This window comes from Panthera onca, chromosome C2 (genome assembly GCF_046562875.1).
Source record: "Panthera onca isolate mPanOnc1 chromosome C2, mPanOnc1 haplotype 2, whole genome shotgun sequence".
NCBI lineage: Eukaryota > Metazoa > Chordata > Mammalia > Carnivora > Felidae > Panthera > Panthera onca.
Genome location: NC_138347.1, coordinates 5,461,990 through 5,477,010, shown reverse-complemented (window position 1 = coordinate 5,477,010; position 15,021 = coordinate 5,461,990). Strand labels below are relative to the sequence as shown.

At 43.3% G+C, this 15,021-nt stretch overlaps 1 protein-coding gene across 2 annotated transcripts in view; it reads right to left on the bottom strand.

The window, feature by feature from the left end:
• Positions 1 to 15,021, bottom strand: part of DSCAM (DS cell adhesion molecule) — a 762,026-nt gene that overhangs the window by 300,623 nt on the left and 446,382 nt on the right. For both annotated transcript variants that reach the window (XM_078452754.2, XM_078452755.2), the window contains exon 4: positions 8,330 to 8,476. In XM_078452754.2, the coding sequence (XP_078308880.2) occupies positions 8,330 to 8,476 (147 nt within the window). The remainder of the gene's footprint in view (positions 1 to 8,329; positions 8,477 to 15,021) is intronic.

Below are 15,021 nucleotides of genomic sequence, written 5' to 3'. Positions count from 1 at the left end.
CACCTTAGTTAGAAAAGCACTGTGCCTATTTCAATGTACCTGCAGTAACCCCCAAAGCAAAGGGCTGGATACCCTCTATTGTATCCAAGAACCATGTGGAATGTCCTCTTGAAGGTGCTGTGATTCCACAGCCACCAGGGACGACCAATAGACCATGGGAAAATGGCAGACCCACTGAGCTAAAGCTGCTTCCCTTGCAATCATGAGAGATGAAATCCATGACAAACCCGCTGCTCTTCTCACCTCCCTGGAGCTTTATAAGAACAACGTGAATGTTCTCATGGGCTACAATGAGGGAACCTAATGATCTCGTAAAGGATATGTGACCGACCGAGTTTCTAGGACTCTTCTGTGGTTCACCCACTGTAACTGAAAAATTCCATAGCCCATAATTACTTACACTCACATTTCCTACACTGTCTGGGTATGGGCTCCAGAGGGATTATAGACCTAAGAGGCCCACAACAGCAAGGAGCCCTTGCCAGCAGAGGCCTTATCGCTTCAATACCCTCCTGATGGAAGTTACAGACAGATTTGGAAGAGTGTTGAAGAGCAAGTTACTTTCTTATGGACTACAGAGTTATAAAATCTGTTGCTCTGTTTAGAGTGGGATGTAGGGTTGGTGCTGGAGAAGGTGACACAGAGAAGGTGTCACTCCTTTGGTAGGCGGGGTTAGAAGTTTTTCCGTAGGAGAAGCTCACAACCCAGAAAACAAGAGGTGTCACTTCTTTTCCTTTCTTTCTTTCCTTTTTATTTTCTTTTTTACATTTTTGAATGTTTATTTATTTTTGAGAGACAGAGTGTGAGTGGGGAAGGAGCAGAGAGAGAGAGAGAGGGAGACACAGAATCCGAAGCAGGCTCCAGGCTCTGAGCTGTCAGCACAGAGCCTCACGCGGGGCTTGAACTCACAAGCTGTGAGATCATGACCTGAGCCGAAGTTGGAGGCTAACCGACTGAGCCACCCAGGCGCCCCAAAAGCTGCCACTTCTAACACTAGTCACAAAAAAGCAATACCCAATTATTTCACTTAAATTTTATAATTCTGAAACTAATCATTGATGGAAATTTTAAGATAGCATTGTATAATTCTAATGACTTTTTAAAAAGAAGGGATGGGAAAATTGGATATCCATTTCAAAAAGAAGAATTTAGAAGTCTTACCTCACAACACCTACAAAAATTAACTCAAAGTGGGTGGTAGGTCTAAACGTTTGAGCTAAAACAAATCTTCATGACCTTGGATCTGGCAGAGTTCTTAGACACAACACCAAAAACACCAGGGGCAAAAAAATAATCAATATATTAAACATCATGAAAATTAAAATATTTTATATTTTCCAAGATACCATTAAGAAAACAATAAGGAGCAACCTATTAGAAGAACATATTTGCAAGCAGTATTTCTGATTAAGGACTTATCTCCAAAAAATATAAAGAACCCTGACATCTCTATGATAAGAAGAAACAACTCACTCAAAAAATGGGCAAAAGATTTGAATAGATAATCACCAAAGGCGACACACAAATGACTAATAAGCACATGGAAAGATGCTCCATAACATTAGCCACTGGGGTAATACACATTAGAATTATATTTAAAAAAAAAACTACAGTGTTTATACTGCTTCATACCCACTAGGATGGCTCTAATAAAAAACCACAAACAAGAACAAGGGCTCAAGTGGAAGTAGAGAAAAAACTAGAATCCTCAGGCAGGATTCATAACAGCCAATAAGTGGAAACAACCCAAAAGGCCATCAGTAAAGGGATAAATGAGATGTGTATATACATACAATGGACTATTAGTTAGCCATAAAAAAGAGTGACCTACGGATACATCTTACAACACAGATGGACCTTAAAAGATCATGCTACGTGAACGAAGCCTGATATAAAGCCACAATTGTAAGATACAATTTATACGAAATATACAGAAAACACAAATCTATAGAGACAGGCAGTAGATTAGTGGTTGCCCGGAGCTGGAGATGGGAATTAGAATTGACTTCAAATGGGCCCCAGGGATTTTTCTGGGTGGTGGAAATGTTCTAAAATTGGATGACATCCATGGTTGCACAGCTTTCTGTATTTACTAAAATCACTGAATTGTATAGTTAATGTGGGTGAAGTTTAGAGATGGTAAATTAAATCTCAATAAAACTACAAAAAAGGAGCGGGGCATTTCTTCTGTATATTAAGTATACAATTTAAGCAACCCTTGTGACAGGCTCTTGGAGGGATATTTGCTCATGTATAAAATTAGTACAAACAAACAGCATCGTATTTAATTTTCATCCCCTTGTCTTCAAACTGTATATCTACATGTTAAAAACCAGTTATCGCAAAAATTTGCAAACTCGCACAAAATTAGAAAAAAATAATATAATGCATCCAACATATTCATCACCCAGACACAAGAGGCAGCAGAAAAAATTTTTTATCACCTATCTGTTTACTTCTTTATAGTCTTTGCTTTTGGTGCTGACACACTGAGTCAAATCATAGAACGTCTGTCATCACTATATCATTAGTATGCTTCTCTAATAAAAACACAAGTTTTCTCATAAAACCACAATGTCGGTAACACACAATAGTAATAATAACCTCTTGGTACCATTTAGTATCTATTCCAAATTCATTTTTACCCAAGGGGCTAAAAACACATCATTATTAACTATTATTATTATTTACAATTGATCCGATTAAGTCTGGATTGTTCTATGGTTAACAGCTATGTCTCTTGATTCTCTTTTAATCCAAAGAAGGTCCTCCTTCTTTTCTCTCTCATGTCTTCAACTTACTGAAGAAGCCAGTGGGCTGTTTTGCAGCAAATCCCAAATTCTGAATTTTCAATGGGTTCCTCTGTGGCCATTTTCCTCATAAACTGGAATTTAGTTCTAATGATATGATTAGATGAGGTTCAGCCTCTTTATTTCTTTTGTTTTAAATTTATTTTGAGAGAGAGAGAGAGAAAGAGCCAACACATGAGAGGGAGAGAGAGAGACAGAGAATCCAAAGCAGTCTCTACGCTGTTGCACAGAGCCCGGTGTGAGTCTCGAACCCACAAACTGTGAGATCATGACTTGAGCCCAAGTGAAGAGCCCGATGCTTAACCGACTGAGCCACCCATGTGCCACCCAACCTCTCTGTCTTTGCACCCATATCATGTGTGGCTTTCTCATCTTCGGTCATGCTAAGTTCATCAGCAAGTTCAGGTAATAAAGTTTGTCGGGACTATTTCATTAAGGGTTTAAATGATTTTCTAATTGTCATATTTCCTTCAACTTCAGTAGATGTGATTATTCGGCAGATAAGAACTATCCTTCCTGAACTAGGATTCTTTGGTCATTTTGAAATACAGTAGTCATAGGTAAGACAGGAGAATTGTGATTCTCTTTAAACTACCACTTACAAAAATCAAGTGGTGATGCCCTAATTTCCTCTGTGTAGACCAATGAGATTCCTATTGGTGCTTTTGTTGTCATTAAACAGACATGGGTGCATGTATCCAAGTATATATATGAACTTAAATATGCAAGTACAGTAAAACCTTGGATTGTGAGTAACTTGTTCTGCAAGTATTCTGCAAGATGAGAAAATATTTCTAATAAACTTTAACTTGATAAATGAGCGATGTTTGTAATACGAGCAGTAGGTGATGCCGAATGTCACGTGATCACAACTGAGCCAATGGTTCTTCCCCCCTCCTCCTCCTCCTCCTCCTCCTCCTCCTCCTTCTTCTTCTTCTTCTTCTTCTTCTTCTTCTTCTTCTTCTCTCTCTCTCTCTCTCTCTCTCTCTCTCTCTCTCTGCAGGATTGTGGGTGATCATCTCCCATGCTCAGATGCTTGACTTTAGGCCGTGGTGCTTGGCAGAAATCAGTGATTTTTCAGAACATTGGAAGGTGCCCACAACTGGCACTGGTGTATTTTTTAGCACTTCAAAGCACCTCTGGACAGCCCTTTGCTTTTCCGTACAAGAGTAAGCTAGGAATGCTTTGCTTCATTCTAGCTCAGGTTGCCTGCAGATATAGACCCTTTCCTCTGCTGCCTTATTGCCAGTTACATTAAATACAGCATATAACAAGTTTATTAATACTGTCCTGTAGTCAACATGCGTGTGAGCATATACGATGCCCCCCTTGCAGACAAAGGTTGAAAAGAAAAGGGGGAACAAGAAGGAGATGATTACGGTGGAAGTTAAAAAGGAAATGATCAAGAAGTATGAGTGAGGTATGTGAGTGGCCAAAATTGCAAGATTTTGTAAGAAGTCTATGTCTGCATCTCGTCTGCAGAGGAGGAGAAAAAGGCAGAGGAATCCCTCAGTTCAGGTGAGATCAGGGAGATGGGTAAAATGTGGGAAACGGTGCAAGATTTTGTAGAAAAGCACCACCCAAGCAAGGCTGTAGCGGTGCAGGCAATGAATCTGTTTAACGACCATGCAATGTCACATTTCTGCGAAATCCTCAAAAGGAAGCAAAAGCAAGTGTCATTGGATAGGTTCCTTGTTAAAGTTGCACAAAAGGAAAAAGACTCCACTGAGGCAACAGACAGCAGTGATTCCGTTACCGATAGTCAAAGTCGTCCTACACAATAACCCTCCTCTCTCTTGTCTCCCTCACACCAGCCATGAAGGTTTTCAAAGGTAAGTGTTGGTTAATTTGTTTATTTTTCTTTATATTTTGTATTTCCTTTTTTTAAAATATATTTTTAATGTTTATTTATTTATTTTTGAGAGAGAGAGAGAGAGAGAGCATGAGGGGGGAAGGGGCAGAGAGAGAAGGAGACAGAGCATCCCAAGCAGGCTCCACGCTACCTGCACGGAGCCCGATGAGGAGCCGGAACTCACAAACCACAAGATCATGACCTGACCTGAAATGAAGAGTCAAGACGCTTAACCGACTGAGCCACCTGGGCGCCCCTATTTTACATTGTCTTTATTATTTTGTATTATAGTACAGCCCTGTAATCATTTTTATATGAATATTTTTGGGTTGTGGAATGAATCATCTGAGACTCCAATACTTCTTAGGGGGAAATTCGCTTTCAGATACAAGTGCTTTGGATTACAACCACGTTTCCAGAACAAATTATGCTTGCAAACCAAGGTTTTACTGCATATATATGTACGTGCGCGTATTCGTAATGAACTCAAAAGATTTTAAAATGTTTAATGGTCGCCAATCACGTGCCATCGGTTATTTCTGAAATTCAACTCATCACACTTTGGGCCAACGAGAACGCCTTCAGAAGATGCCCCCTGTCTCGTTTTGACAATCTTAATGTTTCAGGTTCATCTTATCCATTTCCTGTCCCAGATACTGCAATCCACCATTCTTCTAAGGAGCCATGGTCCCTTTTTGGGGGATCTTTAAAGGACACTAGGGTCTAGAGAGTACCCCATTATAGTATTTTAGAGGATGGACTTCCTCCAGGCCTTCCCCTGAGGCGCCTCTCTTTGTCGCTTTTAGTAATGCTGAGTCACTCTGACTCCATTTTACTGCTAAACCCAGCAGTTTCCATCAGGGTGACTTCCTGTTCTTCTGAAAGGAGTATGTGCTGAATGAACACCTATGAGGTCTTCAAGGAGCTGGGCTACCACTGAGTGATGCGATCACCACAGACTACTCTCATGGTCCTTCCACACTCGTCTTCAACTCAGAACTCGGGTAGGTCTATCTGAGTGCCATGAATACTCCTACACCCATTGCCCCAGGGGCCCACCCAAGGGCTGGCCCTCTGCTTTGGAGAGAAGTATTTGCTGACTATTTTGCCGATCTGCGACTGTGAAGTCCTCGCGGGTCTTCCCCCCCCCCCCCCCCCGCCTCCCGCCACTTCTGTGACACTGCTTTGTTCCTGTGCCCCTACTGCTGTCCGCACTTCATCCACACCCACTCATGTCCACGTTCCACTGGGTGCCGCCGAAGGTCTCGTCCACGTGCTTTTTCCTCTGTCATCATAGTCTGTCTGTTTTAGTTTCAGGGTGAGTTTGAGATCATTAAAAACCTTGCTACCCACGTGACCCAAACCCCATGTGTGCATTTTTAAATGCATTTAAATCTAAAGTAAAATTGATTTTTCTTTTTCCTTCAGAGCTAATATTTCTTTTTTAAAGAAATGTTTATTTATTGGAGCCCCCCGAGTGGCTCAGGTGGTAAAGTGTCCGGCTCTCGGTTTTGGCTCAGATCATGATCTCACGGTTTGTGGGTTTGAGCCCTGCATTGAGAGAATATACCAAGCAGGCTCCATACCGTCAGTGCAGAGCCTGATGCAGGGCTCAATCCCACGACTGTGAGATTATGACCTGAGCTGAAATTGAGAGTCGGATGCTTAACCGACTGAGCCACCCAGGCTCCCCCAGGGCTTAGATTTCTAGAATAGTCATCCTCACTCAGCGTTCATGGTCTCATTTTCTAGCATTAACAATTTCCCCCCTCAACTGTGTTATTAATGTTTCTGTGACAAAAGTCCTAACAGTTATGTTCTACACACAGTAGACTCTCTCAAGTGCCTTTCCATGACACTTGACTCAGTTGACCCCACAGCTACACCTCTAACCCCAAATGCTCAGTGTCAGTGTGGGACTTTCCCCCACAGATTGTGCCCAGAAGCGCCTCACTTCCCGTCACAAATGCTCGCTGGACAGCCTCATGGACTCCCTCATTTCCATGGTGACCAAATGCTCATGGGCCCTGCTGTCAATGTTTAAAGCATCAGCAGAATGTTCTATGAAATGAAACAAAACAACAACAATAACAAACTTGGGATTCAGAAAAGTAAATCTGCCTCCTGATCCCTGAGAGTCGAATTTGAAAATAAGTACTTAATAATTTAGAGTAGAGGTAAACACTTCCACCTTTCAGGATTCTCTCTCTCTCTCTCTCTCTCTCTCTCTTCCTTTTGCTGGTTTTCTCTTTTTTTCAGATTTTTTTTCAGTCTTCTCTTCCAAGAAAGATGGGCTCCCAGATTCTCATCACTTAAGTCACTTTTTTTGGATGGAGAAACGTGTATTGCTTCTCTTGCTAAAACTCAATTTAATCTTGTACCCAGATCCACCCCTCCATCCTTCTCCTTTCTTGTCCCAATACTGTTACCATGTTCTCCTCACTGCACACAAGACCTTTCCTAGGATATTGTGAGCCAGTAAAACACCGTGCTGTCATTAAAGCCACCGTGGACTACGATCACAGATGCCATTCGCTTTCTCATTCGCTTTTTTCCAGGTTTTCTTTCTTTTTAACACAGTGTAATTTTAGTGTACTGATCGTCTTGCCCTTACAGAGACAAAAACACAGCACTATGAAACAAGGGATAAAATAAATCTCTTTTCCATGTCAACAGGTAAAGAAAAAATGTCTCCCTGTGCAGAGGGGAGATGGCTGAATTCTGACTTGTGTTTGCACAGCCCCTGAGAGCGCGTGTGGTCTCTGGCTATCGTAAGGATGTGAACGTGCAACAGGAACCAAGATAGAGAAGAAGCGCAGTAAGGGGGTGTTCGGGCAAGATGTTTTTCACTACCCCCACGGTCAACAGCTTTCCATCACTTCTCCCTCAAACAAGTATCACTACAAATAGGTTAAAGAGGGTCACTTCGGGGAACGGTTTTACCTTCTCAAGCCGCAAGGGCAAATGTCACATACTCCACGCTACATTTCTAGGACCAAGAGGGACATCTCCCATTCCACACCGCTCCGTGAAGAGCTGGCATATCACCGTGTGAGCGGATCGCTTACTTGTGGGACAGGTGGGCCAGCGACGAGCCAGTTGTGACGATGATGCAAGCGGCTGATATTTTTTCCAAGTATAAATCCCATAAAGGAAGGCACAAAGCTGGCATATTTACAAGAGTGGAATCAACTGCCCTCGGGTTTCCTCCATTGGACAATAATCCTGGCAGGAGGCGGGAGGGAGCGTCTAGCCCTTTAACTTGAGATGTGGGCAGTGTCCCCAATATTGTTAGACGGAATATGGGGAACAAGAGGTGTGTCCCTGGGTCCCCGCTCTTCTCCCTCGGAGCTCTGTGTCATAGGCAGCCTCAAGGTGCTGCTGGACGGAACACACACACCCAGGGCAAGGAGGTGCTCCCTTCAAAACAGAAGGCATGTTGGCTCAAAGGAGTGTGGAATTTGGGAAAACCCGAGATGACTTCACTCGGAATACCTCTATTTGTAGCGTTCAGCATTGGCAAACCTTTGGTTGCTAAACTGTTTTGGAAGAAAAAACAAAGGAAGCCTTTGTTTGAGTCATGAGTCCTACAAGTTCGGTTGACTTAGCTCAGAGCACTAACAAAGGTGTCACGGAAACAGGAAACACGGGCTGGATGGGTGTTTACCTGATACAAACAGTCTAGCGCTGTTACTCTGCCTGGTCTCCCCGGTGTATCTATGCCGCGTGATACAGCGGTAGTTATACAACCCATCTTCATTCTGTACATCTTTAATATACAAGGCTCCCGTGGATGTGATGAGAAATCTAGATCCTGAAATAGAAGAGAATGATTATGCAATTAAAATAGAACAAAAGCAACCCAACCACATAAACAAAGATGTGGAATTTTTTCAACCCCCCCCCCCCCCAACTGAAAGAACCTGAAACAAAGGCTAATGATAGGAGTGTGTCGGTTACCTTAAGGGTCCAAGCTATTTTAACTTTTCAATTACCCTAAATTAGGCGTTTTTACTAAGAATGCTATACATTAAATATATGCTTAGAAAATCAAATCTCATGAATTAAGTTTTTAGGTCAAATGTTTATCTTTTTTTTTAAATAATTTTTTAATGTGTATTTATTTTTGAGAGAGACAGAGTTCAAGTGGTGGGGGCGGGCGGCGGGGTGGGGAGCAGAGAGAGAGGGAGACACAGAATCCAAAGCAGGCTCCAGGCTCCAAGCTGTCAGGATACAGCCTGATGTGGGGCTCGAACCCACAAACTGTGAGATCATGACCCAAAACTAAGTCGGATGCTTAACCGACTGAGCCCCGCCGCCCCCCCCCCCCCCCCCCGGGCGTCCCACACATGTTTATATTTTGAGCAACAGACCCGGCATATAATTGCTGTGGAGCTAATTTAGCAGATTTTCCTTGCTGACCACGTTTCTCTTAGAATGTGACACATCAAAGGAGTATTAACTTTCTCTAGTAAATTTCTACCTCGTATATGTATGAACTGTCTCTGGTTGAAGTGTTTCAATTAAACACACAAATGTTAGATTATAAATCAATAAATATATAAATTATAAATGTTAGATTATAGGGGTGCCTGGGTGGCTCAGTCGGTTAAGAGTCCGACTCTTAGTTTCGGCTCAGGTCATGATCTCAGGGCGTGTGAGTTGCAGCCCCACATCGGGCTCCGTGCTGACAGTGCAGAGCCTGCTTGGGATTCTCTCTCTCTCTCTCTCTCTCTCTCTCTCTCTCTCTGTCTCTCCTGCTCTCTCTGCCCCTCCCCCACTCACTCTCTCTGTCTCTCTCAAAAATAAGTAAATAAAACTTAAAAAAATAATAAATGTTAGATTATAAATCAATAATACATAAAATATAAAGTTTGTGGAAACTTCCCAGGAAGAACCGTCTTAACCTGCTCATAATAACAGCCAACGCCTGATGCTCGATTCTAAGACTAAGATCAATTCCTCCTGTAATCAGTGTCTTGGAAAACTCTGGGGTTACTTAACTGCTACCCCAACAATGATCAATCCCTACTTTTCACTGGGCGGGGGGTGTACTCTCTACATCCCTAGACGTTTGTCTGTACAGCTCTACCTGTACCGAACCATCTACATTAAGAGATCAAATGTCAATGCTGCTTTAAGAAGGATAGAGATAATTTTCCCTTTGAAAATGTAAGTACCTGGAGACAGTTTTACTGTTCAATTATAATCTGATGATAAGCCAAATAAGGGCAAAGCAGTAAACCCCAGAGTGAGCTGTGGCACCCCCATGGTGAATGACTGACGATACCACCCCTGCCACCGTTAGACCCTCCTATGGAATAGTCCACCACTGGATGCAAGGCTACTTGGGGGACAATGTGATCTTGTCTCTTTGGGAAAAGACGAAAAATGCCAAAAAATCACCTTCTTTTATTGTTTGTTGTCCTACGTTCATTTGAAACTTCCTTTGGTTTACTTTAATCAGAATTGACCAGGAGTCTTGACCTCAATAGTTGTAAGTCTCCAATATTTAAGTTCTGAACATAATGCCCACTAATTTCTTATAAGGACTACACTTTATCCATCGATCAGTTGTTCACATAAAATAAAAATGGCTTATGATTTCTTACGCAAGAAAGAGCAATTCAAAAGGGTGTGGGTAAGAAAAAAAAAATCATGAAAGAAATACCAATCTAGAATAAGCTTTTTACAAGGACACAAATTGGGGCCACCCGGGTGGCTCAGTCGGTTGGGCGTCCGACTTCGGCTCAGGTCCTGATCTCACAGCCCATGAGTTCGGGCTCTGTGCTGACAGCTCAGAGCCTGGAGCCTGTTTCAGATTCTGTGTCTCCCTCTCTCTCTGCCCCTCCCCCACTCACACTCTGCCTCTCTCTGTCTCTCAAAACATAAATAAACATTAAAACAATAAAAATAAAAATAAATGAAAGGACACAAATTAACCGAAAAAACAGTATAGAAATCTTTAAGTAAAAAATTCACTTTTTAAACAACTTTATTTAGTTACATATTTTAAAATACACCACCAATACGCTATGTATTAGAATAGCTAGAAAATCAAATGCTCTGTTTTCTAGATATTTTTGCCTTATCCTCCCCTCTCCCCAGGGAAAGCAACTAAAAATACATTTTACCACTTTTCCTATGTCATCGCACACCAGCATTCCTTGCCAAGAGACATTGCGTATAGCCGAAACGTTTTTCTTGCAATAGATTTTGCATACTTACATAATGTTTTAATATCGAGCCTCTTTTAAGTACTGAGCCGTGGACAGAAAAGAGGAACCAAAAGCTAATGTACATAAATCCCGTCGCCTTTCTGACACAGGGTATTTTCATTAGAATTGGCAGGCCATCAGCGGTGGTAAAATGTAAGTGGGAACACTCTGGGTAGCACAGCTCAGGAGTGCTGGAAAATGCGGAAGGGCCGCACAGCAGTGTGCGTTCATTACTCTGCTGACTCCTGAGAGGGCTCCATTCTCCAGGCACATTTAATTTAATCACTCACTCGCTCCTGCAATATCTCACTTTTTTTTTTTTTTTTACTCACTTAGCATGCTAAAGAAGACGGTTCAGACGTGCTGTTTCAGAAGAACTTGAACCTTGTTTGTTTTGAACCTTCCTGAGACGTTCGCAAGAAGAGGGAATTGACTTAATTACCGTACGTCATTTGAACCATCTCCGTCTCGCCCCTCATTTCTCATTGAAACCCGTTTCAAAAGCCATCGACATTTTAAAACAAAATAAAGACAAAGAACAGGAGCCTTTGACTAAGAGAGAGGCCCTGAAGACCCAGGGTCCTGGGGAACAGTCAGAACTCCCAAGATGCATGGCATTTTCAGGGGCAGCACACAGAGTCTCTGGAGCCCCAGATGTCTTGTCTCCATGGTGATAAGAAATCGTAACTGCTCCCTAACTTGCCAAGGCACACCGCTTCCTGCCTTACGTCATCAGAGCCTTCTGGGTCATACAGAATAAATGGTTCATTCACATCCCTAAATGGGATTGAAGAATGTGCTTCTATTAAAATATTCCAACAGCAAGATACAAAATGCCGATGTCCATAAACTACACACACACACACAAACTCTCTCTCTGTCTCATCCATGCGCACACACACACACACACACACACACACACTTTTACTACTCACATCTGTCCTGTAGCATACAACTGTGCAAAGACAAAATTTTATAGGTAGTTTTCTCTCCCCTGGAAAGCTATTAGTGCTTTAGATTCAAACATTTCTAAAATACAGCGCATACTTTTTGTCACGTCAAACGCATCGCGAATCAGTCGGTCAGCTGAACAATAGTGAATGAGTTTTGGATTCCAGGTCGCCACTGTGGACATCAATTATGGAGGGACGCTGCTGAGTTATTAGAGGGAGGTCTCAGTAGCTCTCTTGACTTCTCAACATGCACTAACCGGTTCCCAGATGTTTAAGCCCCTCGTTCTAATGGTTTATCTGCTCCTTCCTTTGCAACCGGGCAAACTGAGAATCATTACTTCTCTCTGCCCTCAATATCCTCGTCAATACATTCACAAAGTGATGCATTCAGTACGCTGAAAGGTAGAAACCAGACATAGCCCAGCTGTTAGAACTTGCCAGAAACTAAGAGTTAATGGGTCACGAGTAAGTGCTGGTGCGGTTCTCCAACGTTATTGACATGAGCTTGTACGTCAGCGCCGTGAACATAAACCCACAGCTTTGTACCAGTTGCGCGAGCTCAGCACAGCACCTGGCAGGATATTTCTATCCAGAGACAAGACTAGCAAGGAAAATGGGATGTCTGCACAACTGGGAGTGTTGTAGGAACACTCAGGGTGTAAGTCCACGGCCACACTCCACCCGCTGCTGCTGTGCTGAACGGCGGAGTAGGCTCAGACAGCACCGGCTCCTGAGGTTCAGACACAATGCCTTCTTGAGCTTTCTATGTGAAAGCATCAGAGGCAGAAATTAAAACAGCAACAGTTCTAGAAACCCATTGGTCCAACTATGGGTAGCTGAAGATCTGAGCTGCAGAAAGCAGGCATACGTGACCTCCGGAAAAAAGCGTATACAAGCTGATTCTAGGAAGACCGGAGCCGAATGGTCCACCGTTCTTCGTGCCAGCACTCTCCTGGGCTCTGGGAGTCCCAAACGGAGGGAGACACGGCCCCTGTCTTCAGGGCGCTTACGATCGAAAGAGATTTCAGTCTTAGGGTTGGACACATGGCAACAAGGTGAGAAAACAGGATGGGAGAGAGAAGTGTAATCGGGAGACCCGTCTCACCTTCATGAAGGTAACTACCAATAATACCCAGGGAGGAAACGTGTATCATTACCAGACCTATGTATTGTTACATATCCTTGCAGATTACTCGGACATAAATAATTAACCTTATATGTCCAAGCATCCTTTACCAACCTGCGTGTTCAATCTACTCAGCCATTTTTTTTTCTCATTCTTATAAAGAATCAAGTTAAAAGATCTTTTCCTTGGTACCAGGTAAAACAAGCTGACCCCCTGGAAAGACTTCTCATCGTGGAGAAAAAAAAAAAAAAAGCTGGAGTCCCGAATCCAGCAGATCTGAATTCCAGACCTGTCCAAGTCACTTTCCAGCTGTGTGACCTCAGACAAGACACTCAGCCTCTTTAAACTTTGTCTTATTAAAGACAGATGGTGAATAGTATCCTCTCTGTTCCAGTGCTGAAGTTTAGATTAACGCAAGAACGTCATCCAGCAGAGAGCCATGTATTACGTAGGGGATCTATAAAAGCAAGCGTAACGTTTGCTATTCTGTTCTGATAGGTCAGTCGTCAGTCGACAAGATATGCAGATAGCTGCCCAGGGCCATCGGCGTGCCTGAGCCAGACGGGGAAGAGCCCACGTGGACATGAACGTAATATTTAATTGTTCCTTTATTTGCTAACTTATGTGAAGCAGCCTCATGTATCAGGAAAACATCAAAGTGGAAGCAACATGGCTGAGTTTTATGTCACAGTTCCGCCACTTGGAGCTGTGTCGCCACAGGCAAAACGTTTCCCAACCCCCTGTGAGACAGGTTGTATGTACCACAGGGTACGACCCAGGTGCAGAGAAACAGGACAAGGCTCTCAGAGTCGCTTCCTATGTCCCAGTGAGGGGCTGTAGGGAGAGGGAGGGCAATAGAGACACTGTGCTCAGAAATCCTTCTTGCAGTGGACTGGGACGTTCATGGAAGCTTGAGGTCTTCCTCCATAATCATTAGAATGTAATTTGAATAGGAATATTTGCCGGTATATTTGTCAGTATCCGAACATAAGATGCATATTCTGAAGTTTTCCAAATTAACCATTCCTCACCTCTCGTATCTCATCTAATACAAGGCCCTTCCGTTCTGACTTCTAAAATAAATTCCTGAATGGTCCGCTTCCCTGTCTCTGCTAAACACCCCAGTCTGGGGCTCCCCACCTTCTCTGTCTCCATTCCTGCTCCTTTCAGCCTGCTCCCCACTCAGCATCCATGGTCATGCAGCGCAGTAGATTGGGTAGATGGCTTCGTGTTGATCAGGTCCCAGTAGACCGAATTGTTCATGGTGGCCTACAATGCTTCAGGCTTTGATCATATTTCCAAAAGCCATTCGCCCCCTCTCTCCCTCTGCCACCATGCACCAGCCATCCTGTTCTCTTAGTCGCTCCACCTGAAGGGCCCTGAGCCTGTATCTCTACCTGGCTGGCCCCTTCTTATCTTTCTGGCCTCAGTTTCTTTTTTTTTTTACGTTTATTTATTTTTGAGACAGAGACAGAGCATGAATGGGGGAGGGTCAGAGAGAGGGAGACACAGAATCCGAAACAGGCTCCAGGCTCTGAGCTGTCAGCCCAGAGCCCGACGCGGGGCTCGAACTCACGGACCGCGAGATCATGACCTGAGCGGAAGTTGGCCGCTTAACCTACTGAGCCACCCAGGCGCCCCTCTGGCCTCAGTTTCTAAATCAACTTCCCAACAATGCCAGCCCGCATTAACTTACCCCTCATCACTCACGCTCATGGGACTTGATTTTATCACATCGTGAGGCTGCCTTTTGTGAATTTCAGGTTGGCTTAGCTTTTCTCTCCTCCAACCAGAGTAGCAGAAACTTGATTTGTCTTGCTCAGTTTTTCATCTCCATTACACCAAGCTGTGCCTAGCTATGCTAGCTGAAAATATTTGTTCGAGAGATGGGTGATCAAACAGTCTATCACCACGTGTATACAGAATGTCTCTTCTTAAGCCTGGGCAACAAGAAAGCAAGCTGAAATACCTCCTTCTAGGTTTCAACGTGAAACTTCCTCATGTATAATACATAAAAACCAGTATTTCCCCCCTCCAGGAGAAACCATAATATATTCTTATA